The sequence below is a fragment of the Melospiza melodia genome, chromosome 9 (assembly GCF_035770615.1).
Source record: "Melospiza melodia melodia isolate bMelMel2 chromosome 9, bMelMel2.pri, whole genome shotgun sequence".
Classification (NCBI taxonomy): Eukaryota; Metazoa; Chordata; class Aves; order Passeriformes; family Passerellidae; genus Melospiza; species Melospiza melodia.
The window spans coordinates 26,635,886-26,663,440 of record NC_086202.1 but is presented as its reverse complement, the minus strand read 5'-3'; the positions used below and the strand labels follow the sequence as shown (position 1 = coordinate 26,663,440).

The 27,555-nt window shown below is 41.3% G+C and overlaps 1 protein-coding gene and 1 long non-coding RNA gene across 3 annotated transcripts; one reads left to right on the top strand and one right to left on the bottom strand.

Moving 5' to 3' along the window:
• Positions 1-1,446: 1,446 nt before the first annotated feature.
• On the bottom strand, positions 1,447-22,063 carry MMRN2 (multimerin 2). 2 transcript variants are annotated; one of them, XM_063163970.1, is made up of 7 exons: positions 21,439-22,063; positions 11,801-11,923; positions 11,427-11,533; positions 9,399-9,464; positions 8,165-8,338; positions 5,235-7,139; positions 1,447-4,216 (listed from the first exon to the last, which is right to left on the bottom strand). In XM_063163970.1, the coding sequence occupies exons 1-7, from the start codon at positions 21,717-21,719 to the stop codon at positions 3,828-3,830; spliced, it is 3,045 nt and encodes a 1,014-aa protein (XP_063020040.1). In that variant the 5' UTR covers positions 21,720-22,063; the 3' UTR covers positions 1,447-3,827. The 2 variants fall into 2 exon arrangements, with proteins under 2 accessions (XP_063020040.1, XP_063020041.1); XM_063163971.1 differs by lacking the exon at positions 8,165-8,338.
• On the top strand, positions 13,128-22,992 carry LOC134422125 (uncharacterized). The gene is made up of 3 exons (XR_010028732.1): positions 13,128-13,344; positions 19,523-19,640; positions 22,703-22,992. It is a non-coding gene; the product is annotated as an uncharacterized LOC134422125 (long non-coding RNA).
• The last annotated feature ends 4,563 nt before the right edge of the window (positions 22,993-27,555 follow it).

The following is a 27,555-nucleotide window of genomic DNA, read 5'->3' as shown; positions in this document are numbered from 1 at the left end:
AAACCTTTTTCCTATGGTTGTGGCTATTTTGGAATGGAATGTCTTCACTGGTTGCAGTGGTCATGGTTGGATTCAAAACTGGCATTTCATGTTAGAGTTGCAGGAGGACATAAGGAAAATTGTGGGTAAGTGTTTGCACCTGTCTGTGCTCTAATGAGCAGCTTTTCTGTCCATGGAACGGCCACACGGTGGGGCTGTGTCCTAAAGAAAGGATTTGGAAAATAAATTGGGGAGTTTTGAGACATGAAAATAAGTTCTACTGCCTGCTAGCAATAAATACCAAAATGGTCTCCATTATAAATGGGTGGGTTTGACCACTATGCAAAATGTTACTGATGAGTTGGCATCAATATCTAAGAGGTGAAACAGCAGTAATGTGTGAAATGTGAAACATTTCAGTGAAATGTGTAAACACTGCACATGGATGTTTTGTGGGCATACCAAAAAGCACTCTGAGTAATTAGCAAACTGAACCACAAGCTTTTATAGAAATAGCAAAAGTATCACTAAATTCAGAAAGGATCGGATATAATTCTATTAATTTCTTTAATTCCTTCTGCATTTTATCTTCACCTTTCCCCAGAGCACCACTTTGGTGTTTCTCACTGATGGTAATGCAGTAGATCAGTATCAGTTGTGAATCTGAGCAGAGAAAGGACCACTGCTGTGGGCTGACCACCTCCTGAGTCTGCTTCATGAGGAGACCACCGTGGGCCTCAGACTCTGGCTTGATGTGTATATTACCTGAAGAATTCAGGCATTGCTGGATCTACAGAAAGCAAAATTGCTTATTTTTGATACTATCAGTACTTGAATTTGGAGTACAGTAAGGAGATTGTCTTATTAATGGAAAAGGAAAAAAAAAACATTAGGGGACTTTAATTTTAAAATGTGCTATAAGATACTGACATTCATAAAGCAGCAGATCAGTAACAAAATAATTCCACAAAGGCACTGAGATGCACAGCTTTCTACCTTATTACAGAGCTTAGTGGTTTGATCTGGAAATACAGAAACTTGAAGCAGCGGCAGTGTTTTCTGTCAGGTTTCTAGGAAGTACTAAAAGCTGTTGGAAGCTTTCATTTTTGAATATGAGCATCAGATTAACTACATATATCTGTATCCTGGAGTGAGCATACATTTCTGTGCCTATTGCTGCCTGGCCATCAGGCACATCAGTCTAGTTAATGTGCTGTGAGGGAAACTGAAGCTCTTACAGACAACTCTTCCCAGTGCCTATAGTCAGCTTCAGGTTGTTTTTCATGTTTGGAAATTCTCCTAAATCCACTGAGCCAACCAATAGCTATATTTTAAATTATCTTCATTAAATAGATTTTTCTGGTTTGCCTAAAAATACAGGTCACAGTGGTGTGGCTATATTGATCTAACAAAAAAGCCCAAACAACCATCCCACCAAAAAAATGCAGGAGTGGTTTAGATGGAGGCTTATTTAAAAGCTGGTTTATTGCTGTGAACAAACAAAACCACAGCCCAGTAGATTATAATCATTGTTCTCTTGTTGCTTGAGAAGGAAGTTGGTCTTCCTGGCTTATGCAGCCCACAGAGTGATTTATCCCATTGTCTTTCATTAATTTTTTGCCCCATAAAAATTAGTCTTCCCATGCAGTGTGTCCTCTTTGTATGTGCAGGTAGCTAACTTAAGCACATATTTGAAGACATCTTTAGAATACAAAAACATCTTCAACTTTTTGTTCACTCTGGAGTCAGTGTTTTCTGAACACATCTGGCATATTCTTCAATGAGAGTACTCAGGTAAGCACAAGGAAGGACACAAAACCTGACTGGATGAACTGCAATGCTCTCTGCTACCTCCTGTGTCCATTTCCAAGTGGTTTTCGTTCCAGTTGAAGCTTTCTGTCAAAGCTTTAAAAACAAAGTGTTCTGAAATATATATGTATATCCTATCCCCCATAGGTAACATACACATATTCCCTAGTGGTGCTTGTTTGTGGAACTTGGCTGTAGGTGCAGAATTGGTGTGCACTGAAAAGGAGATGTTCCTTGAACCACCCTGACCTAGGCAGCACACTTGGCCTGGCTCTGCAGAATGCTGCCACCACAAAATCAGGAATTGGAGGAATACTGGTAAAAACCCAGCCAAGTCACCCCAGGATGGGAGCTTTGTACTGAAAGAACCTAATCTTACAATTTGACGGTTTTCTTCATTTCACCCCTTCAGTTTTATTTTTCTTTCTTCCCTCAGATATTTTGAGCAAAAGTGGGACAGAAAATGACACTGAGTTTACAGGCACTTTGTGCTCACTGCAGCAGAGCAGTGTGAGCCATGGCCCCCTGCTAGAAAGACAGGAACACCTGGCCTGGGCATCTCCTGTGGAAATCAGCATTGGCCAGAAGGAAATAAGGAGCATTTCTTGTTGTTAGTTTTCTTGGATTTTTCAGGATAGAGAAAACAATCTTCTGAGCAAGTCAACTGAAATTGCTTTGTAGCTTTATTTCAGAGGATAGGTTATTTTCTGCTTGTCACACTGTTGCTTTAAGTGCGTTGTGTGTTGGTACCGGTGTGTTGGGGGTTTTTAACAATTAATGAGAGGTTAGTATTGCTTAGAATACAGGTAGGTGGGGAAAAAATTCTTAACAGCAAAATAGATTTGTTAAAAAATGCTACCTTAAAAGGGTGCAATTTACATAATAAGAATTTGTATGTTCATCAAAAATACTGAAAATTTCAAAAGTGCATTTCATTTTGGCAAATTTAATTGTTTTAATATTGCTATGTAAGATATTAGGATAGATAAAAATACCACAATACTTGAACTTCTTTAGAGTGAAAGTCTTTGGGAAGTTTTATTTGACAGAAAGAAGTTTAAGACATGACCAGGCATGGTGATTTTGAAGTTTTGGAAATAAAAAGCCCTCTACATTTCAGAAGGCCTACTCTTTGATTTACTCTAATTACAAATTTATATTCAGCAGTGACAACAGACCAATGAGCTTGCCTTTTAAATTTGGTTTTGCTTGCTTGGTTTTAAAATATTTACTAAATACTGAACTCTGGGCTGAGTTCATTAAATAAATCTCCAGGATTAACTTTAGAAATAAACTGCATTTTATTTAGAAGCAACAATGCTTCTAAAATATTGTTGACATTTTCCTAGTCTCTAAATGTAAATGTAACTCATCTTAACAATGCTTTAAATTTTTGCAGTGTTGCTGACATATATCACAGGCCAAGAAACAAAGACTGGACCATTTAGGAGATCTTGCTTGCAAATACTGGCAGTAGAGTGAATTTTACTGAGTTTGGTGGATCTCTTCTAGTGTTCCTGTTGTGCACAGACTGAAACACTGGAGTGAAGTTTCCAAGATAGTCTCTGGTCCACGGAAAACTAGAAGGTAAAATTGCCCTGGCTTATGGGTTGTAAGGTACCATCCACATAACATGAGACTGTGCAGTCCTACCTAAAATCTTTTCCTTGTCACTGATTTTGGTTATTTGTCATGGGAGGATATTCTTTTTCCCAGGGAAGGGAGAAATTTGTGTTAAAAGTGAAGAAAGTCCCACAAAACATTTATGTGCAGTCCTCACATTGGAAGGATTTGGGAGTGTGTGTGCTGATACATCTGGAGTCCAAACCATTAGCTGTTTACTTGAAAGAAAATCCCATTGCTGCTCATAAGCAACTAATCAAAAGCCAAACACTTCCAGAAAAGAAGCATGAAGACAAACCTAGGGTAGTGCTATGTTTAAACACATGCAGTAGCATTGAATACATCACAGATGAAGCAATAGTGAATGCATCCATTGCATCTATGGAAGGAGATTAATAGAACATAAATGTCACTATTCAAGTTTTAGATATTAGGAGTCCACCCATAGTTGTCCCAGGTGGGCTTCGCTTCACTACAGAGCCGTGCAGCAATTCAAAGCACACTGTCTCCCCCTTCTCCATTTCTGCTATAGCAAAAGTAGTCACGGTGTTTCCATGTGGGGTTTTCCTCTGACTGCTTGAGAGAGTTCTTTTGTACCCACGGCTGAAGGAGAGTTGTCCCAGTGCTGGTCCTGAGCTGAACTCCACAGAGATGAACAACAGGTAGACACCTTTGTGTGGTGCTTTGAAGTGGCCATGTTCAGAGAAATAGCTGTTTCCATAATTGAGGTACGTTTCATTAAACCTCACAGTTTTTTCTTTGTCCTTTTTTTCTGAGAATCCCACGTGGAATGCCACCAATGAGTCTGAAAAAGAAAGAGGAACAGGATTTAGCAGTGAGTGAGCGCTCTTCTCTCCCCAGGATCATCAGGATGGGAGATAAGGTGAATCCCTATCAGGCCTGATTTTTGTATGCTTTGCAAAGCTAGGCACTGGAAATGGTTATGTGCACTGGAGTAGATCAAATGATTCCCTGGAACTCTTAGAAAAGTACAAAACTGGGACCACACAGGAAGGAAAAATATCACTTTTTAACTGTCCCAAAAATAAATCGGTTAAGAATATGTTCTCTGTTTATTCAGTCTTAACTACAGTTTTGCAGCACAGCTGCCTAAAGGCGCTGATTTTTGCTCTGTTATTTGTCCATAGTGAGGGCTGCAATCATAAAAGCCAATGTTAAATCTGTGGTGGTTGTAATTACCAGGTGCTTATGGTCACATGCTTACAGGGAAAGGGAACTGGCCAGCCCTAGTGAAATATAAGCTGAAAACTTGTCTTTGAAGCTTGGTTGTAAGGGAGGGAGTATGTGCTCTCTGGTCAGTCCTGCCTGTTCCACTTGTGCAAATTATAGCAGTTCACTTAATGCATCTGTCTGTCTTGAGAAGGATTTGGTGCTTTGAGTACACTCCTTCCAGAGCCAAGTAACAAAGTAACAGGGGAAAAGAAGCATTCCACATCAGCTTCCAAAGAGAAGACTGCTACTACATAAACATGAGCATCTACAAACAAAATTTGTCTTCTAAAGACCTGAAGTTGAATTAGTTCAAGACCAATTTCCTAGCAGCTATAGTGGGTGTAATTTCATTTGCCTTAACCAAAATACAGTAGAATATCAGCTTGGTTCTCACTCAAACTGGTTTTTTTCTCTATTTAAACTGGTGGAGGGGGTGGGTGTAAGTAATGTCAGAGTTTCTCCCTCCAGCATCCCACAAGGTACCTGATAGGTCTTATAAATAATACTAATATTCTCTGTGTGTGGAACTTGCATCAGAGCTTAGAAAGAAGCTAGACCTGTACATGAGCAAGTCAAAGAAAAGAACGCACCTTTTTCCACAAATTCTGTCTGCACTGTATTTCTTCCACTTATTGCTTGTGTATTTTCTCTGTGCTTCTCAGATCTTTTCTTGTCTCTTTGCTTGTCTTGACCTTTCTGTTGCCTTCTCCCTTTTTTCTGCAGCATTGACTGAATCTTTGTAACATCCAGACTTATATTAGAGGCACCTAATTCTTCATTACTTCCAAATAGTTTTCTGAAAGTCACCAGATGTTCCTCCAGATTCTGCTTGATGGTTGCTAAATCTGCAGAGAGACTTTCTACAGAAACGTTGAGTGGCTCAATTGCATTTGCTATTGTATGATTGCAGCAGAGACTTATGTCACCTCTGGATTCGTGCCTCTTGACTGCCAGGCTCAGATGTTTGATATCATTCTTCAGAGTCATGATATCATTGTAAGCTGAGCTCTCCAAGGAGTCATCTTTGGCAGCCTCATAGTTGGGTTCCATGTGTTCTCTGACGCTGCGTTGGCTGCTGGCTTCGTGTAGAGTAGAGGAGGTTTGTGTTTCCTCCTCAGGGTGCTTAGGGGGCATGTGAGCATCATGATGATTCTGGTGACCTCTCTCCAAGGGATGAAATCTCTTCTTAAGAGATTCTAAAGTCACATTTTGTTCTTGTAGTTTATCTGAAAAGTGTCTGAGAGATTCTTGCAGCTGAAATACTGATGGTATTAGGCTACTGAAATCATCTTCAAAAAAGACGTCCAGAAATTCGTGTCTCAGTAGAGCCTCCAGTGCTTCTTCGTGCCGCATTGCATCTTTCAAAAGAGAGCTAAAAGAGCTGTTGAGATACTTGATTTGTCGATGAATTTCTTCATCTTTCTTCTTCAGCAAGCCCATGTCTTCTGAAAAAGCCATAACCTGTGACTGAAGCTGTCTGTTCTCTTCTTGACGGAGGTTAAGAGACAGATGGATGGACGGAATAGCTGAGGAGAGCTCTTCAATTTCACTCTTGAAGAAATCTCTGAAAACTGACTCCAAGTGCTTCATATCCTTTGGCTGGGTATCTGCAAGGGAATAAGTGCTATTCCTTGGATCTTCCTCCAGCACATCAGTGTCAGCAGATACTCTCTGGCAATTGCATTCCTCCATGTACCGCAGAAGATCTGAATAGTTTTCCTGAAGGTTTGACAGAGTGTAGTTGAGCTCTGCTATCTGCCTTTCCATTGCTGCATTGTTTTCTTCCATAATAACTGATTTCTCAGCCAAAGTTATTGTAAGATCTTCTGGCCTATACTTTGAGATGTTCTTCTTTAACTCCTTAAACCACCTCTCTAAAACTGCAATATTTTGAAAGGCCACATCTGACTCCATGTAAAGTTCTTTAAGCTGCTTGGCATGTCCTGACAGCATTTCATTCATATGTCTGATGGTTAACTGGCTGTTTTCATCTTTGGGGCCATGATGTAAAGAGAGTTCTGTTAAATTTTTTTTCAAAGCTTCCAGTTTATTTTCCAGAAGGTTTTGCTCTTGTTTCATGTTTGCTATGCTGTTGTTCATTGCTAAGAAATGGGACTGCTGTATCTTATGAAGCTTCTTGAGTCTTGTGTCAGTATCTGCCTTGAGCATGCTGAGATTATGGTGAATGTCAGCCTGCTGCATGTGCACTTTGTTCTCTACATCTCTTTTCGCCTCATCAACTTTCACTATGTTCTCTTGGACTTTTGATTCAAATTTAGTTCCCAGCTCCTGGAATTCCTTCTTGGGCACAGTGCTTTCTTGGAATCTTTCTATGCTTTTCTTGTTGGCTTCCACATCATAGGACAGATTTCTTACTATGTTGGAGAGGTTCTGTAAACTTTTGTTGAAGCTTGCCCACATTGGGTTAAAATGTTTCCTTAGAAAATTCTCCACATGAGGAAACAAAACTTGCTGCAGAAGCCTTTCCTGGTGATCTGTTAATACAGTTGAAAAAAAAAATTAAATTTAAATTCTGCTTTTAGAACACAGTCTAGACAGGTTAACTCAAGTGTTCATTTTTCTATAGTAGTTGCTGTCTTACTCCCCAGAATCTGACCTAATGATAAATTTCAACAATTGCAAAAATAGCCTATTGTTAAATCAAGATTAGTATGAAGGACATGGTGTCTAAGAGTGTGCAGAAAATAACTTAGATTTGTATGGACTTCCCCATTTATATCTTAAAAATGATGTTTTTTGAAACCTGTGGACAGGTGGTTTTTCCAGTGGCCGTAACTGTCCGTTTTCTCAACAGTTCTTAGTGGGCTCTTCCTTTTTTGACTGTGTCATAATGTTCTTTTTCTCATGCTTTTAACCCCACAAGGTTATCTTAACAGCTGAATATTCCAGGTGAGGAGTAAATAACTTGATGTATCTGGACTGTATGAGAATTACACTAAGGCTCAGTTTCTAACTTTAATGTTCAAACTTGAGTGCCTTGAAGTTCACTGAGTACTGTATAGTCTGAATCATTAGAAAATGTTTCTGCAAGCCAGTGGCTCCCTATGGTAGGTTAAATTCAGCAGCTCTTTTTTCCCTTCTCCTTTATATGGCAGAAACAATGTTCCAGAGATGGAATATTTCATTTTTTCATGAAACACCAGTGTGCTATTCCATACATCAGAGTATATAGCATGAGTATGGAAAAAGAACAGAATCAAACTCTGCATCCCCAGAGAAAAGAAGAAGCCATAGAAGCAAAACAGTAAGGTTAACAAATTTTAAATACAAGCAGCCTCTTTATTCTGTGATTAAGGCATATTCTGAACAGTGCCTTTCCTTAATTTTCCATTTCGAGTTACTCTTTGGTTCATTCATTTTTATTGGGATTGCACCCATTTTTTCTCTCTGTAGAAGCAACCAGCAGACCAAGGAATATCAGGGTATTTTTGCTTTCGCATTTTCTTTCTGATTTGTGTGGGCCTGTCATGGGCTGATAGTTCTGCATCAGACCTCTCACCTGAATTGCTCTCGTTCACTTCTAACACCATGCTTGTACCGTTGTTCTCAAATAGTCTCTGTAAGTCACCTAAGGTGCTGGCTGCTTGATGAATATCACTTTGAAGATCATCCAGTAAAGCCTCATGATTTTGAATGACTTCGAACATTTCTCTTGAATCCACTGATGTTGACACTGGTCACAAGATTAGAAAAACAAAGTCATGCAACAGGGTGCAGCAACCAGGTGACAGGTATTCATGCAAGACCTCTGAGAACACCTGCCTGGTTTTCATTCTGAAAATTTTGCACTGACATTTAGGGAGTCTGTTAGATTTCTGGCACCTTAAATTGCAGTTTATCTGCAAGGATTTTTTCCAGCAGTGATGGAAACCTAATTTATTCAAATATTTGCAGAGAACTTCAGCTACAACAGCCATGACGGCAATAAAACGCTCTTAATTAGAAATCTCCCTATGCCATAAAAATGTTTTGGAGTACTAACTCTTTTCAAGTCATTGACTGAAAGGATGGCAAGGTTTAACAGCCTAGAATAAAAGGAGGGGATGAAAGAGCAATTGAGACATTCCACTGAGGATTCAGGAGCACAGTGTGTGTCAGAGCTGACTCATGGAGGGTCTTTAACTGATGTTTTTCTAAATAAATACTTGTGAATCTCAGCTGTAGATTTCCAAGTGTGCAATACTTCCCTGAAGCTGATTTCTGAAAGGCACTTAATAACACTGCAGGCCACACCACTTCCCAGGTGGTAAGGGAGGGTCCTTCGTGCTGCTTACACTGGTAGGGTGGAGTGCCTGAGATAAAAATCTACAGTACCTTGTAATTGTAATCTCAGAGCCACTGAGGGGCTGTTCTAAAATAGCATTTTCAGTGGATTGTTTTTCTGGTAGATTTTTGTGAGCATGGTGGGCTGTCCTGTGAACCCCCTGCAGAGCAAGGGGTTAACATCCATGCCACTGAAAGGGGTAAGGCTCTGCACCAGCTGGCATCCACTGTTCACCAGACAGCTTTGAAACTTTGGGATGCTTTGTTGTGAACATTCACAGAGTGTTATAGCAAAAGCCCTCATTTATGTCAATTAATGTATTGTTTCAAAGCTTTTCCAGAGAATGCTTTCACTAGAAAGTTTGTCCATAGCTTATCACTTTAAAATTACAGCTTCAAATCTTTCTTTCTATCCTGATCAGTGACTGAGAGGTAAAAGGATAACAAACAAAATAACTTCAAGCACATACTGTGGTTTGAGAACTCCTCTTCTTGTCCTTCAGTTTCAGTTCCTGGCACCAGAATAAAATTAGGATCTGCAATCGAGATATGATACAGCTGTGAAAATGTTTTAGATGCAGAAACTACTGCAGTTTAGCAAGACCACACAGGAATTTCATGTGTTGTGTAAAAGGTATGGAGACAGGTTTCATGAGGAAAGAAAACCTTCTCTGGAAAACTTCCTTTCCTTGCACTGGCAAATAACATTGCATACATGGCAATGCTATGCAGTATAGTGTAGGGATTTTTAACTCATGCCAAGCTTTGTTCATAAGAAATTAGTGTATTGCAAATAAAAGGGGCTTTTTTCTTTTCTGGGGGTCCCATCTAAAGATCTGCAAATTCCTCTTCCTTGTTCCACAGTTACCTGAGCATTCTGGTGGCAGCAGCAGTGAATGATGCTGTACAAATGAGAAGATATTGATGGAGGAGCTGGTTTTGGTCAATGAGTGTAACAACAGAGAGGCTAAAATAGTTGCACTGCATTTGATAATATCTTTCCAACCTTATGTGTGAAGTTCAGCAAGAGATCAAACCACAGATGAAGGCTATCTGTGAAGTAAAGCTAAACCTCCAGAGATTTTTATCAGTGGAGTCTCTAGGTGAGTTAGATGTAGATTGTGGAAAAATTTTCAGACATACGTTTGCCTTTATTTTTATGGTTGACTTAATTGCTAGAGGGAATTACCTTTTATCCATTTAAATTCCCTTAATTCTATTCAAATTCTTAAATCTATTTAAATTCTTAAATCTGTTCAAATTCTGCTTTTTGAGTATTATTTGCTAAATCTTGCCAATGCCTTTTTTAACCACCATTCAGTTTTTAAACCACACTGTCTCCCCTCTCTCTATTAGCAGCTGCACAGATCATGGCATGGTTTATGTTGGAAGGGGCCTTAAAAAACCATCTAGTTCCCACCTCCTCACCATGGCAGGGAACCTCCCACTAGACCAGGCTGCTCAGAGACCCATCCAACCTGGCTTTGAGCACTTCCAAAGATGGGGCACCCACAGCTTCTCTGGGAGACCTGTTCCAGTGCCTCACCACCCTCACAGCAAAGTATTTATTCCTAATACCTAAACTAAACCTGCCCTATTTCAGTTTGGAGCTATTTCCCCTGGTCTTACCACTACATGCCCTTTGAAAAGTCCCTCTCCATCTCTCTTGTAGCCCCATTAGGTACTGGAGGGTGCTCTGAGGTCTCATTGGAGCCTTTTCTCCCCCAGGCTGAGCAGCCCCAGCTCTCTCAGCCTGTGTCCATAGCAGAGGTGCTCCTGGACTCACTCCAACAGGTCCATGTCCTTAAGGTGGGGACCCCAGGGCTGGATGCAGGACTCCTGGTGGAGTCTCAGGAGGACAGAGTAGAGGGGCAAAATCCCCTCCCTCAACCTGCTGCCCCCACTGCTTTATTCAGCAGTGCAATGGGTTACAGTAGTTCACTCTAAAGGCTGTTCCTGGAGCTTTCCTGGAGGTTACAGTCGGGGCACTGCTCCTGCCTGTGCTGTAGAGCTGCTCCCCGTGGAGGAGCTAGTGCCTTTGCAGCCAGGGTAAGCAGAGGGAGGAGCAATGCAGACTGCAGAGTGAAGGCTGCCCTCTCCTCTGAACCTGGACATCTTGTGATTTCATCCTGTGAACTGACCAAGGGCATTTCACACACTAGTGTTGCTTTCTGATGTCACCAGTTTCTACCTGGAATTAGGCATTCCTAGATGGACTTGTCTAAGATGGACATCTGACAGGCTTTCCAGCAAATTAATACCTGTCTGCATACAAAGGTGCTATTAACAGAAGAATAAGTAGCTAATGCTATTTAACTATTAATTGCAGCCTATTATGACTGCTCTTGTCTCAAAGTATCAGTGATTTGGGACATAGCAAACTGAAAACACAAGGCATCAATTCTAAAAAAAGGAGAAAATTTAGGCAGATTCATTTCTTGCCATTGTGGCTGGCATTTAGTCATCCATTCCTATACTTGCTCTCCAGCTTTGCTTACCACGCTGTTCACAGTCCTTGCCAATAAATCCAGGGCAGCATTTCCACTGCAAAGACTTCAAAGTCTTCTGTTTCACTTGGTAGACTGGCTTCAGGGCTGTCCTGTACCTGGAGAGGAAGAGTCTGGGCATTAGATTTATTGTAATAGAGTCCTTTGCAATCAAGTTTGGACTGATCCTGAATGCTATAGTATTCTGATGAGGTGTGGAGACCATTTTATTATGAAACATATTCCAAAACAGTTACCAAGGAAGATAGAAATTTGTTTTAAACTCTCCTAGAAATAATGTTGAGGCTTCAGTACTGTTGAAGACATCTTTTAGATACTTCAGAGAAAATACTGTTTTCCTCACTGGTTTTATTTAGGACACTCACATGATCTTCTGGCAGTCTGGGGTTCCATTGGGGCAGGGCTGTTGGGAGTTGACAATGTACTTCTCCTTCATGCAGGCTTCTATGTATGTGACCAGGCGGGACTGCGTGAAGGAACACCAGTTCCTAGAGGAGGAAAAACGTGGGAAAAGAGTTTGAAGTAGGTCTCTAAGTCTCTCTGGCTGTAACAGTGCCAAGAAAAAGTGAAATGCAGAAAGGCCTTTATTTTTACTTTTGCATTTTTTCCCAGCTGTATGATGAGGAAAGTGGAAAATGCTCTCTACCTTCTCCCTCCACTCCCAGTTCATTTGTTTTCATTTGAGATGTTTATCTGTATTTGTTACAAAAGGGCTGATTGTCTGAACTTTGATGCATTAGTTCCATTTCCAGTCCTTTCATTTTGCAGGAGAAATTTCCAGCCCATGATAACCTGTGGGTTAATGTCACTTTAAATGTCAAATGGCCTTTCTAGGCATGTTGCCATTTCAGATGCCATATGACTGACTCATCAGGTTGAGGCAGACTGCCTCTGAAAACTTAACCCAACATTAACTCCATTAATAATATCTTCCTAAGTATTACTTCTTCAACATAATATAGTAAGTGTTTGGATTTTATGAAGTAGGCTAGCTTCAAAATAATTTCTCCCACCATCTGCAGGAAAATAATTTTGGGGGGGAAGGGTTGTTTTAGTTTTATGTTTCTAGCAAGGACAAGTGAGTTTTAATAGTCTGATTCATTTTCCAAGTCAGAATTACATAGGCACCTATTAATCCCCAAGTGTAGGTGAGCTTCTTCCTTTAAAGTCAAGACTTGGCAGTGGAATGTTGGCTGAAGTTTGTTGGTTAAATCCAAGACCAGAAGGGGCAGGAAGTGACGAGTAATAACTCTAATGGAAACAGCTGAACTTTAGGCAGTGTATTTTTAAATGGGAATACAGGAACCAAATCTCCAACTATCAGCATATATGGAAAAGGTTTGCCTCTCTCAGGGAGTTGGTGTAACAATGGGGAACCGAGTCCTGCACGAAAGCAGAAGCTGGCACTGTAGCAGCCAGGAGAAGGGAAGGAAGCTGAAAACATCAGGATGGAAGGGCAGACAGCCTGGGCTAGCTGGGAACAGTTCACCAGGCTTGCTGGGCCATAGCCTGTTTTGTTCCCCTGTTTCTTAAGGAAAATGTGATTAAGATTTCAGCAAGTACTCATGCAAGCAAAATTCTTCATCTGTTAGAAGCCAGGGCAGGAATCTGGCAAAGGCTGCAGTGCTGGGAAAGCAGGACAGGAAAGGAGGCTGCTGCCTTTGTTGTGATTTCCAGCCAAAACAACTTGCCTGAGTTGTAGCTTTGAGGCCTTTACAAGTGATTGGGGGAAATTTTGTACCCATGATCAATGGGTGTCTTGATTCTTACAGGACTGAGCTGGAAGACAAATCCTCAAATTTTTAGTGATTACTCTTCCAGAGTCAAACACTGCTTGTGTCAGAGTATAAAACCACTCAGTAAAATCCAGCAGACCAGCACACGTGCTCTGGTGACATCTGCCTCCAAGGTATGTCTAAGTTTACCAGGTTTACTGTTTCCAGGCTTTAACAGCTGTAGCACTTTTCTGGTGTTTGGTGTCAGTTAAATAACTAAAACAGGGATCTGGTTTGTGCTTGGTTTTGGGCTGTCCTGTCTCATGTACTTGGCAAGGCATAGCTGGAAGAAGCTCTCCCCCCTCAACTCCTCTCTACTTTTTCCCGGGGAAGTGAAGTGCCCAGGCACTGGTGCTGGAGCTGGCTGGTGTCGTTGCTAGGTGCAGGATCCCTGCCCCTGCCAGCAGGATGCCTGCCAGATCCAGGCTGGAGTCTGCATTCAGTGTGGAAACCTCCTTTTAAAACGGGATTCTTTGGCTTCAGGGTTTTGTTCTTTCCTAATGAAAACAATCCACACCCAGTGAATCATCATCTGGGCTGTTTTCTTTTTTTCCCACCATATGCAAATCCTCCCTACGAAGTCCTTGGAGTCATGTCAGCCACATAGTGCAAAGCCAAATGTGCACATGCATCAACCTGTGTGAGCAAGAATGAGGCACTGTGGGACTGTGAGTGCTTTTGCTGTATTGCACAGGTGGATTTGCACAAACAGAACAGAAACCACGAGGATTCCTTTTCAAAACATGTTAAAGTGGTGGAGGTACTTGGTGACCTTCCCAGTTGTAGAAAGCTGTTATGTTGTATCAGAAATTGAATCAGTGATTCATCCCAACTTGATGCCTGCTTTGGACTAGTGTTCTGCAGAATGAATAAGATGATGGGGGGAAAAGAGCGGAATATGATGGACTCTCAGTCAAAACATCCTTTAATGCTTGTCACAGTTCTTCATGTTCAGTTCTCTTTACTATATATTCACTGGTTCTCTCTCACTTGATCTTAAAGGTTTTTTTGTGGCGCTGAAGGGCTGTGTAATGCCATATTGTGGTTTTAATCACAAAAACTTTCAGAAGTTTTGAGTTCCATAAAACTTATCAGAGTTTATTCTTTCCTCAAGTAAGTAGATAAGGCCTGGAATGAGCTGCCAAATAGATGCATGTGCCCAAAGATGAAACTTCTATTGCAGTATTTTTTTGCACAACTTGTCAAATGCTTCCTTTAGGGAAACCTTGCTATCTGTAACTAAAAATACTCCTTAACAGGATTAACCTTGAGGGAAACTACGTCATTCTTTAATGTTAAGTGCAGCAATGTAAAAGACTGAGAAGGGCTTGATCTAAAGTTCAGTGAGGCATGCAGGACTTCTCTGGCTCCAAAGGCTCTGAATCAAGCTGTGAAATTTCAAAGAGCTGCTCCTTCACAAATAGCACTTTCTTTCTTGAGCTGGTTTCTGGAACACAGCAGCTTTGTGTTCTGCTGCTGCATTTATTCTCCTGTTTGTAACTATGTCGCTTCATTCACTGAATATGTAACCAACTTAACACCCTCTGCTTTTATTCTCTTTAATGCAGTTTTCTTTGGTACAAACTTCTGTTGCCAGGAAGAGAGAGGGACAGAGAGAAGCTGCTCATGTGAGGAGAGCAGAAAAGCCTTCCCTGTAATTTGGTGAACAGTAACATTTATCACAATGTTGAAAGTTAGAGCAGCTCTTGAGGGAACCCTAGCAAATTCAGGGCTGCAAATGTTTCATTTGTTCAATGGCTTTTCCTGGTTCACATTGCAAAGAAATTAATCCTTGATTTCTTAAACCAGGAAAAAGTGTTTTAATAGTTTTCTTTGCTAGCCTGTGATGTTGTTTGTTTGGTGGTTTGTTTTTTTCCCCTAGACTTCATTCTAATTATGAATTAATCTTATTAAATAGAGTCTTCACATGCATCTATTCACTTCTGCCTAATTCTGAGGCAAGTGTATTCTTATGTCTGAGGTTAAATATATCTGATGACAAAGCATTCTGTATTTAAATAAGATTCAACAAATGTAGGTTAGCTCAGGCTCTTTTTATTTGAATCTTTCAGGTGTTTAGAAACTGATACAAAAATTATTATTTTTCTTACGTGGGATCTATTGAAACATAGCAAAATGGAGGCAGTTCTTTCTCTGATTCTAGGGTTTGGCTGGGCCACCTTACATCATAGGAGACAAAATAAAACCCACAGATCCAGGAGAAAAGCTTAGATGGCTGCTCTGCAGTAATTGACTCTGCTCAGATGAATGTGGGGTAGCCTTTCCTTCATACAGACAATTGCAGTGTGTCAGTGAGTGTGAGTAATGCTCCCCAGCTCAGTGAGGCACTGACACACTTTAGTTCTCTTTGCTACATGTTCTCTTGATTGGCACTGCAGTGCTTAATTTTAGATGTTTCCTAGGTCAGTGGAATTTTTGCCTGAACAAAAGCTTCAGGAATTCAGGATGTTGGGATGTTTTTCATAAGTTTTGTTATTCCTTTGGCTGTACTGGTCCAACTGAGTTGTCCTTCGCCGTCAGTTTCCTCAGGTTTCCATTCTCAAGGAAGCCAATGTCTATAATTACTTTGAAAACTCCTGCCTAGCCATGCCTGCACCTACTACTACAGTGTGCAAAACTTTTCAAGACCATAACATTTTCCTATACAGCAAAAAGGCACCAGATAAGCAGTAATTCCTGCTTGCTGTGCTATAGGAAGGTAGTAGAAGGCTGTTATTTCTGTTTAAACAAGTGATTTTCCACTGAGTTGTACAGAATTACTTCTGATTTATACCAATTGATGCCAAAAGAATTAGGCTTTAGCTGTTGTTGGTTTTTCCCTCAATGCAAATTTCTCACTGACAAGAAAAAGCAGGCTTAATAAACAGAAATAAAGTACCACATTTAAATTTATCTAAACTAAGACTGTGCCTGTCAGTATTGAGGCAGATGTATCTTTTTCTATTTTATGGAATACAGAAAGTGTTCAGCTGTTGGAGAAGGCATTGACTCTCCAAAGCAGCATGGTGTGCCACTGGGTTTATAATTATCAGACTAGTGATGCCTAGTGGTCTGTCAGTGAATTCTCCAGCTCTTCCCAGGCAGCCAGCAGCCCTGTATTAGAATCAGACTGCAGAAACTCTCATATTTCTCCTTTCCCTCAGGAAAACTCCCAAAGGGAGTAGAACTTCCCCTCAGGCAAGGTCTGGTATCTCCCCATGTGTCATCCCATGAAACACCCTGGTTTTCACTGGGGTGAGAGCAGATTGCTTTGCAGTTCATCTTAACAAACTGGACTGAAAAGAGTGGCAATGGTAGTTTCAAAGATGTGGTTTCCATGCAGTGCTGGAAATCTTCCAGAGTCCTGAGTAACCCAGGCTGAATGCAGTGTGTATTCCAGCAGTTAGACTGTTATCAGTTGGGGTAGTGCTGTCCTGCAGGACATCCTAAAACCATAGTGCAGTGAGGACTTTCAGAGCAAGTGCAGTCCTGAACTGGGAGGAAGAGTTCCAGGAACAGCAGGCTTGACTGGGAACTGATTTTGAGCAAATCCAACTGTTGTACAAACAATTCCAGAGGAGTAAATGCAAGAGGATTTTCCTCTTCAAGAGCATCCACAGCCATTACCTCATTTCTATTATCCCTCCTCAGTGGAAGCTCTACAGCCCATTGAGAGGGCAGCTTACACTTGGATTTTATCCTTTGACTCCTGCAGACTTAAGTTCACCCCTAGTACAGCCTGATCACTTCTTTGTCAGACCTCATGTGGAAGCATAATTGCAGCCAGTGGCCACCTTTTGGCACTCCTGTGCTGATGCCAGGGAGTCAGAACTGCTTGGGAAGCCCAGCTTCCCACTGGCATGTGCTCAGGGTGCAGGCAGTGTGTGACAAGGTTTGCCCTGACTGTGTGTGGGGCATGAGGGGAGGTTTGTTCAGGGCTGCCCACTGATCACTGCACAAGCAGGAAGGTGTTGGCTCCAGGTGGTGATAGCACTGACAGTGATTCTGTGGTTATGATGCTGAAACAGGAGCTCCCTTGCTATCTACTGAATAAATTAATTGCTGCAGCTTGCAGTAATGAGCTGTGAAACAAATCAATCCCGTGGGCACAGAGGGTTCAGTAACTCCTGCACTGAGTGGAATGGAGCAGTGTCATTTGCATCAAGCAGGCCAATGGGGAGCTGTTCCACCTGCAGCTGAGCCATTCAATGACAGCCAAATATTGGAGAATTTCCTAAAGTCCTGAAAGGAGCCAAGTGCCAAACTTTGATAGGAAAGCTTTGCTTCTGTTGATGCACTTGGCACTGCCAAAGCTATTGTTGAGCACTCAATGGCTGTTCCACTGCTTTCAGGATGTCAGGGGCTAAAGATCACTTTTAGCTGCACTTCGTCCAAACTGTTTTATTTCAGCTGTATATTCTGTGCCCCTTTGGTGGGAAATTTCAGTACCCCATAAGCTTCCTACAAAAGTCCCTGCCTTGTTTTGAAGAAATAAATGAGTCAGTGTGGAACTGGTCTTAATTAAATTAATGGATTCTTCCTGTAAAAGCAGACAAAAAATAATAAGCTATTAAGATTGAACACTGAGTTTCCTTAGAAAAATTTGATTTGGGTTTTCTCTGCTTGTGTACACTTGGGAGGATAGTTATGTGTTTTGACACACTGGGTAGTCACGAGAATAGACCTGATTCTTTGTGGCTCCTTGGTGTGGAATGAGAGGAAGAGGTGAGAGAGATAACACACCTGGCTGACATCAGGAAACCTTCCTCTAATCAAGGGTGATTTCACAGAATTGTGTGTCCAAAACTCAAAATATATTAGTGAAATTAAGGATATACTTAAGCTGAAGATTTCTGCATTTTCTGTTCAATAGGTCAGGTGGTAGAGTTTGGAGACATTTTCCTTTTTTTTTGCGGGTAAAAAAATGGGAAAACATTGTAAAAAAATCCCAGGAGATGACACTGTGTGTTTGTGGATTAAAAAGAAAGAAGGAAAAATGAACCTGCCAAGCTGCAGGGCAAAACCAGACCAGGGGCCACTTGGCAATGATTACGCTTCCGGAAGCAGAAGTTCTGTGAGACTTTGGATAGATGGGGAAGCCAGCTGTAGTTCTGTGCTCCTTCCCATTCCAGCACCACCGTCCATTTCTCCCTTACAGGGTGAGCCATCCACCTGGGAACTGGCTCTGTCAGTGTTGTTACTGAGGGGGAAGGTTAAAAATAACCTCTGCTTTTTCCTAAGATTATTTTTAGCCTGGAATGCTTAAGGGATCTGGTTTACAGTGTTGCTTGACAGACAGGTCAGGCTAACTGAGGGTACAGGCAGCTTTGGGCTTTGCTGTTGGAGCTGCATGTGCCTTTTACATACTTCATTTGTCTTGGTTTCTTTAATGAAATACAGCACTAAGTGCATGAAATCTGAGTTGTGAGCCTGACTGTTCCTGATGTACAGGTCCCTTAATTTCCCTTTTTAATTCTGCTGAAAGTTTTGGGTACATGTGGATCCATTTACCTCAGCAGTAGAATAAAATAGCTGAAGTCAAACCACACAGCTGCTGGGGAGAAAGGCAATATAAAACTTGATTTCCTTTGGAAACTTTGATAGTTTTGATTTTGTACACATACAGACACCTGTCCAGTTGAACATGCAGAGCTTCTTCTGTTTGTTCAGATAGAAGCAACAGCTGAGATATTTCTTACTGATTTATATTTTAAAGCTTTTTCATGAGAAATCTTATTGTTCTTAGAGGAATTAGCAAAATAACATATCCAAGTATTTGACTGGGATCTAATGAGTCATTTCATCTCACATGTTGAAACAGAAACCAGAGGATTCTGATTAATACCTTGTAGTACTTAGTCATGATGGTCTCAATTATTCAAATAACTGCAATATGGAAAATGATGCTCTACATTTCTTTAAAATGTAAGAATATTTTCTAACTACCACTATTCCTAATACAAAGGGAAAATAAGAAATGGTTGAACAAAACACATATTGCTTTTATTTTTTTTTTAATAATGAGAGTCAAAGCATTGTCACAAAGACCAAGTTACTATAGACTGTTTGTTTCCTAGTTCTGCAAAAAAAAGGTATTTTTATTTCAAAAGCAAACTAGATGTAAGACATTTTTTTGGTAGAAAACTATTCTCCACCATCCTGGACCTTTTTTTTGGCATGTCTGTCACACCTTTTTATGGCATGTCTTTCTTTCCCTCTATCTCTTAATTCCTATTTAACTCCTGATACTTTTCTTATTGTTCTCCTCCTGAGAGATATAAACCAAATTTTTTGATGATGGTTTTTTTCCAGGGAATGTGTCACACTTGTAGGGAAGAAATACCAGATTCATGACAACATCTTAACTGTGCCTAGCATGGTACTACAGCCACAGCAGCTGACAGGCACGAGAGGACTTCATGCTCTGAAGGTGTGTTGTTTCAACCATTTTAGAATTTGTTCTGTAGTTACAAAAAGAATTGTGTTGTCCCTTCTTACTCGTCCTCTCTCCCTTTACTTTTAGGTATAATTCCTCTCAAAGTCTTCAATTTCTTTCCTAAGACCTAGCAGCTGCCTGGCCTTGTGTGTGCTGTAAGTGTGACAGCTCTACAAAACAGCAAATACCTTAAAGCTACTGCCAGGCTGGATTTGAATTGTCTGTAGTCATCCACATAGCTTTATAATTGGGAATAATGTTATGATTTGACTCATTATCCAACTATCTCCATAAAAGAAGGAAGTATTTCTCTCCTTGGGAGGAAATTAGGATGAGTCATAGCTGGTATTGAGCTGAATTAGACAAGCTGGTGCTGAACAGAGCTACAGAGCCAAGGAAGAAATCCTGATTAGGACAGTATATTGCAGCATCTTGCTGACCTGTAATGCTGACCTTTTCACAGCATTGAATTTTCATAGTACTGGGAGTTTTCAGAATGTTTTCAGCATTTCAACCACAGTCAGATGATTATCACCTTGCAGACTAATTTGGAAGCCCAGACTGCCCCTTGGGCCTTGTTTCCTTCCTTTGACCATGGCTGAACTGCATTAACCAGGAGCTGGTTAGTTAACAGAGCACATCATTATCAAACACTACCCATCAGGAAGCCTTGCAGGCTTTAGGAAGTGCCTTGGGGCTATTAGGGGGAGGTACAGATTTTTGGGAAGGTGTATTGTGAAATACAGCAAGGTTTTCATACACTCACCATGTTACACTCAGAAGGGAGGCCTTAATTTTACATGTAGATGAGATTAGAAACAAGATGGCATACTTCAGTTTGCATGAAAGGGAAGCATGACATGAGCAAGGTTCTACAGTCTCTTTCCATCTCACTTTTTACCTTTCCTCAAGAGCATTTAAAGGGAAGAATACCAGGGCATCCTAAAGCACTGAGCTGTGAACAGCACTAAGTGTGCTGATGTTTCAGCTCTCCTGAACAGGGCTCTGCTGTACCCATCCATCAAGGCTATAAAAGATTCATTCACTGTCCTGCTTGGTTTTCATCTATTTTAAACATTTAGAGACCTACTTACATGCCCTGTAAAACTTACACAAATCATAGGGTTTGGGAATATTTCTAGTGAAGTACATGCCTTTTACTCTCAGAATGGCTGCTCTTCTGCTACAGATTACAATGAAATTCATTTTTGCTGGCATGGAAACCTTTGGAAGGGGGTGGGGTGTGAAATTTGTAGTAATTTTCATGCTTATTCATTATTCCTTACTTTGTTATATTTACTCCTCACTATTTTTATTTTGCTAACATCCTGCCATTACCTTTCTCTCTCCATTTCCAAGGCCCAAGTCTGCAGGCAGGCACATTCTGCTAAAGGGCAAAGTTTGCCATGCTCAGCAGAAATAATCAGCATCGGTTCATGATAAGAAACAGTCAGTAAATTAACTTCCTCTAGTTCTGCTTTGCCAGAGGTAATGTTTTGGTTTCTGGCAGAACTGGGAAGCTTCACCTCTGCTGGGTGTGTGCACACCCCTAACCCCAGATTAAGCAAAGAGCTAGTCCCATCTGTGGCTTCATCTTCCACAGGCAATTCAGCTTTCTGTTTGTGGAGTTAAAGGATTTAAACCACTCTTGTTTGGCTATAGATTGGCCCCTAAAATCTAATGTATTTTAAAGAGAAGCTTCTAATGAAACAGTCCTATATCAACAGAATATAAAAGTATCAGAGAGGATTGCACTCCTGGTATGTGTAAGACACACATGCTGGGTACTTACCTGTTTCGGGGCCGTGGGCTCTCAGCTTCCAAATCCCCTCTCTCTTCCTGATGTGAGGAGATCACACTTGAAGGGTAATCTTCAGTATCCTCCCTGAGCCCTTCTGTCTCCCAGTAACCTTCTTGGCGTGGCAGAGGAGCTCTCTGGGGGTGTGCAGAGCTCTCATGCACTCGTGGCTTGAAGCTGTGCACGGAACCATCACGATCTCCATGATGGTCTGTGTGTTCCACCAGCCTTGCCAGTCCTACCGTGCTACAGACCAGCAAAAGCTTCACCAGCATCCTGGCCTTCTTCCCCCCCACTTACACCTGTCTCTTCTTCTTTCCTCTGAAGCTCAGCCTGAATTACTTCAGAAATGCCCTGGCAATATTCTTTAACTGGAAAGTTGGAAGAAGGAAGGAAAAATTAAAAAAAAATTCGTAACAAAGAGCGGAAAGAGCTCTCGGCCCTCCCAGCCACTGTGGAAACGTCCGTGGCTATTGAACAATGTGAGCCTGGTTCCTGTGTGGGGCTCACACGTCTCTGACAGGGGGGAAAATGAGGTGGTAGCAATATAGCTTATTCAAGGAACTTCTGAGCTTGCCTGCCTTCTAAACTTATCTGTGAACAGGAACTCGGCTTTTATCAACTGCCTTCTCCCTCAGGCACAGGAAAAGGATGTTAGCTTAAAGGAAAGGAAGAGAAAAGAAAGAAAATACTGAGTGCTCTAACAGACTCTCATTACACTGCCAGAAAATGTCACAGACCTGCTTGGTCCAGTGCTGCACATGGAAGTTTTTCCTACAGTTTAAAGGCTGAAATACCTTGGCTTTAGCAGCAGGGTATTTGTGGTATGTAGAACAAATTGTGGGTATTGAGGGACTCAGAGCAAATGTACAGTAAAAAAGAGCCTACAATCATCCATTCTTCTTCAACCTTTGCAAAATAGCTCTGTGAATCATAGTCTGTTCCCATCAAAATGGAATATTTTCATGAACTTGTCCTTCAGAGAGATCAGGTTAATTTTTAAGAATTTCTGTTTGGGTTGTCATCACTGGGTGTCAGGCCTAATTTTTTTTTTTGTATTTTCAATTAGCATTAAAGGAAAAGCCACTAGCCAAGAGCTGCTGTCAAGAGCTACCTCTGCCACCACATTCTAATAATATTTTTTTTAAAAAAGGCTGCGGAGGTTGCATGTAGTTTTCTTACTGATTTTGCTTTGCTGGTGGTGCTGCTTTTAGTTTTGTTGCTTTCATTAACTGTGTTTCTTCTTTCTGTCTTGCAGGGTGACATGCTCTGGCATTTTAAAGAATAAAGTAAAGTAGAATGATGCTCCAACTGAAAAAAGAAGTGGGAATGCAGGACTGCTAGATCATCTTGCAGTGTGAATGATGAGATGATCAGCCCAAAGTTCAGTATGTCTTGCAGAGCATTAAATGTAAAGCTTTTATGGATTTGTTCCAATACCACCTAAAAATAGAGGAAAAATCTCTCCAGGATTTTAGAAGGCCTTGTTATTCGAGGCTGTGAATTTGCATCTCTTTATCACTGGCTGGATTTGCACCCCTCTCCTGATGCCCCTATTTTATGCTTAATGGAAGAACATAGAGAACCACAGAAGTGCCCTTCCTGACCTGTGGTAGACACTGCTGCCTGAGAGCAGTGACAGCAATGTATGGGGCCAGGCAGGGAGAGATTTTGCTAATTCTAAGGGAAAACCTGTCCTTGCTGTAGCAGTCACTTCTCCAGGAAGATGAAATCACAAGGTCTGGACTGAAGACTGAAAAAAACTTAGCAACTTCCCTCTGTTCCTTCCTGCTGCTTTTATTTCCAAATTGTGTGCATCCTGCTGTAACACATGTCAATGTGCGAATATTTCATGTGCCATGTTTCACATAGAAATGTGCTTTTCTCACAAGTAACTGGATGTGACCTAAGCATTATATTTGTTTACATATTAAGACCATTATCAGGAAGGAACTGAAGCAAACATAAGACAAAACAAGCAACAGGGTTATAGCCTGACCTGCAGTGAGATCCTGACTTGCAGAGAAGTGACTTGGTGCTGCAGGAGTTGAAGTCATCCTTCATGGATGTGATCCCTCCCAAGTGATGGGACAGTGGTTCTCTGCCATCCTCCTGGCTCAGAACATCTGCTACCCCTCCAGGTGCAAGGACCTGTTCTCTGTATCTTTGTAATGGCGCTGCCCTGTGGGTGCAGCAGGCACAGATTTGAAGGTTAATAATTTAGCACAATGGTTTTTTGGTAGTGGTTATGAAAGATGCTAAATATGGAGCCAGGGATGAAGTCCCTTTCCTTGTGATAGGCATAGCATAGGATGCTGCCATGAACGTATGAAAGGCATTCATTTTTCAAAGGAACTTCCTTATTGAACAGTAGTTGAGATTTTTGTGTAACAGCTGTTATAATTTGTGGTACCTGAATAACACATTGAGGTTATACTGTTGGTTCAAAACATCAGATTTGCTGGCAGAATGAGCTCTGAGTTTTCTTTTATATCTGTGGAGGAACGGGTATGAGGAGTGTACCTACTCAGGAATGAGATACACGTTTTGTGGGCTTTGTTTGTTTTTGTTTATGTGAGCTGTTGCCTCAGCATGGAACCAGGGAAAACAGACATATATTTGCTGTAACAACCTGCTCCTTGCTTTTAGGTGAGTGTCTTCTAGGAGGTACTTTCTAGATGAGAAAGACATCTGTGCACCAACTAACATCAGTAGATATTTAGTCACTCTTCAGTTGCCTCGTTTGGTGTTGGTTACAGAGCTGGGTAGCACTGATCTGGTGAAAACATGGGTGAGTTAAATCAATTTAAAAGATAGTTTGGAACATTATTTGGAAGGTGGTATTGTGAAGTGTTATAGTGAAGTGTTACTCCAAAAGTGTCCTCAAAATCCATTCAGTACGGGCTGTTATACTAATAGTGGTGTGGGGATCTTTGGAGATGTTCTGGTGGTTCTCACAAGTTTTTAATGGTTCTAAGAACAGCTAGCCAAAAGATGCTGTTCCTCCACTCCTCATCCCCAGTCACTAGTGACTTTTTTCCCCCTGTGCTCTTATTCATGGAAATGCTTGTTCTCCAAGTATTTCTAGGAAGCAGTTCCTCAAAGTGTTCAAACTTCTTCAGACTTCAAGCTAGCCTTTAAAGAGTTGATATTGCCAGTTACACTGGATCGATCACTTATGCCCTGGGATCTTGCCAGCAAGTGTCAGGAGTGCTCTTGCCTGGTCTGGTAATTCTAACCACTTCCATTAAACACAGCTCTTAACCCCTCTGATATTGCCCTCCCTAAGAATTCAGTGTCCTGTCTGCAATTCCACAACCAAGTCATCAGATGCCAGCACCATCTCCTGGGAAATCTGCTTAAGGTACAAAATCTCATCTTGGCCCCTTTCCTTTTGTTTAGGGTCAGAGCCCTGCAGCTGCAGATGGGTGGGAGGTGGGCAAGCTTGGAGTAAACAGTGCCAAACAATGTGTTTGATCAATGGCCTGTCTGATAAATGGCTTGGCTGTACTTGGGGAGAAAACACTCTGGCTGTTCCAGTCAGCATGTCTCTGGAGAAACAGCCCTTAGAAATTCAGTTTTCACTAAATAGAATCTGATAAATTTGTTTGTTTATTTTCTGTCTTTCCAGATTCACTGCCTACTCTGTAAAGCTCTTAATTATAGACTTAAATTATAAATCTGTGTATTTAAAAGGAAAAAAAAATAAAAGAAACACCCTTGAAAAAATGTTTAAAAAGCCAAAAAAGATGGAAAGCAAGCGTTGCTTTAGATTCTTATATCCCAGTTCCCAATCTCTGAAGCAGACTGGATAACTGAAAATATTTTATGTCTGGGAAGACAGTTTTGTTGATAGCTGCACAGCAAGGGGATAACTTCTCATTAGGCACTGGGATTTAGATCTGAAAAATGCTGTCTCATCCCTTGCCTGCTGCCGATGCGCGCTCATGCGTGTGCGGCTGCTCTGGAGGAAGAGAGCACGGGGAGAAGAGTGTCAGGAGGGGACTGCAGGGCTAGAGAGCAATTCCTTTTGCTGGTGTGTCCATCAGAGGGAGAAGATGAATTCTTGCTGCCTGTATTTTTAATGGTTTGCTCAAAAGCTCTCAGTGGCATTTGACAGCAGAGATCAGTCACGGAAGATCACTGTAGTGACAGCACTCTGTGCAGTGCATGTGGCTCATCCCTGTGTGTGTTCCTGGAAAATGGCTTGGCCCTGGCTTATTCATTCCCTGGCTAAGGAAATTAGCTCATTACCTATGCAAACATACATGCAGGGATTGAAGTCCTAAACTGTTTGCCATAGGATGTCAGACAACTGCTTGTTTTTGTTAGGGCATGGAAATGACAGATCTGTGTCAGTTCTCCTTTCTGCATTTTGAAGTTTTCATAAATGGAGACAGAGAGGAAGGGTTTCTGTTTATGTATAGCAAGGTTAGATCCTGTTAATGTTAATATTATTGTCCATAAAATAACTTCCTCAACAAAGGATATTTACCAGCCACAAAAGCAGTCTGTCTTTCCTTTCCTCACCTGTCTTTCAAACAACATCATATACAATTTAAGTACTTTAATAGAATATGACCAAATGACATTTCTTTCATCCAGCAAAATTACTTTGTCAGCTGTTAGCCTCCAGCATAAGTTCATTGTTAAAGGACAAGCTTAAGCCTTTGTGGATGGAGTAGCTTCCAACTGGGAAAATTCAAGAAGGAAGAGAGCCAAATTAAGTAAAATCCTGTTTAATCTGTTGCAGGCACAAAAAAAAAAAATGACAGTAGAGGACAGGGAATGTTGATTTCTGCTTTGTATGCTTTACTTTGCCTTGGATCAGTGCTTTGGGAGAAGGTAGACTTAAGGTAGAATTCCTTGCCCATGTTCCAGAATTGCTGGCAGATGTTGCACAGACCTGCTTCCTTCCAGGTGTCAGCCACCAACACCCAGGGACAGGTGGAGACACATGAGAGGTGGGAAACTGCTCCTTTCAGGGCAAGTTTCAAGAAACTGCTGTTATCCAGCAAGAGGCTCAATAACCAAGTCTGAGCAGTCAGAATTCAAACTTTAAATGAACAGCAAGTGGGTGGTTTGTCCTTGCCCAAGTCAAAACAAGGCTTTCTTTTGGTATTATGCAGATCAGCCAAATGTTTTTGAGTTACAGATTTGTTTACACTGATGTATATTAACTGGCTTCTCCTAGTGTTGCAAGACAGAAAACAGAGAAAAAGAGGTTGTGCCAGGTGAGACAGGAACTTGGGGTCTCTGAATTGCCTGCTGGAGGCCTTTCTCTGCTGATATCTTACTGATATAAAGATATTTCTGCCTTACCAGGCAGAAAGTTAAGTCCCTAGCAAAATGTTAAAGCCAAGGTAGCTTGTGTTAACTCTTGTTGTTAGTTTTGTCTGAGGTAGGATTGGCAACAAACTGGGACTGGATCCTCTGCTTTGAGTGGAAGGATCCTGCAGTCACCTGGAGGCGGCAAACATTGAGGAGCCAATGTGGATGCTTGCCCTGTATATGTTGCCTACGATGTTGTCTTGAGTTCAGAGTTTTCCTAAAAAGGTTTCAAGGTAAAACAATGCCTGTGCAAACTGCCTGCTGCTTGGGAGGGATCCAACAGCATTGAAATATGTCTAGTGAGCCCTTTCCAAGGTCATTGGGACAGGAGAAGGCAGGAAAGGAGTATCCCACTTGAGTATTGGCTAATTCAGTCTGGTGGTGATTCATGTTTCACATCCCAGGATGGCTTGATATTTCATGTATTTATTACCTTTTATAGCAATGCAAAATACATAAAATTGAATTGTACAAATCACAATGACAGAACAATGGCTGAACGAAATCAAGATACCCTTCCCACTCAGCCTTATCAGCCTTGGTGTTCTCCTGAAAATACCAGCAAAACTCATAACCCTGGGAATGTCTGTGCTCTGCTTAATGGTCATTGAAAGTATGGTGAAAAAGTAAATAGGCCCTGGAGCAATTCCCAAAGATGGTAAATTCATTTTTTTAAACAAATACAGTTAAAACAAGACTCTTGCCTGTGCCTGGTGAAATCTATGGCAGTTTTGTGACTGGCTCCAGGAGCAGCAAGGTTAAACCACTGTTGTATGGCAC

What these genes read in the sequence shown, in the direction of transcription:
- MMRN2 (XM_063163970.1), bottom strand. Translation starts at nt 21,719, where the DNA reads ATGCTGGTGAAGCTTTTGCTGGTCTGTAGCACGGTAGGACTGGCAAGG. An exon ending in CCAGACTGCCAGAAGATCAT is followed by an intron (nt 11,534 to 11,800) that starts GTGAGTGTCCTA and finishes CTTCCTCTCCAG; the next exon opens with GTACAGGACAGCCCTGAAGC. An exon ending in AGAGGAGTTCTCAAACCACA is followed by an intron (nt 8,339 to 9,398) that starts GTATGTGCTTGA and finishes TCTTGTGACCAG; the next exon opens with TGTCAACATCAGTGGATTCA.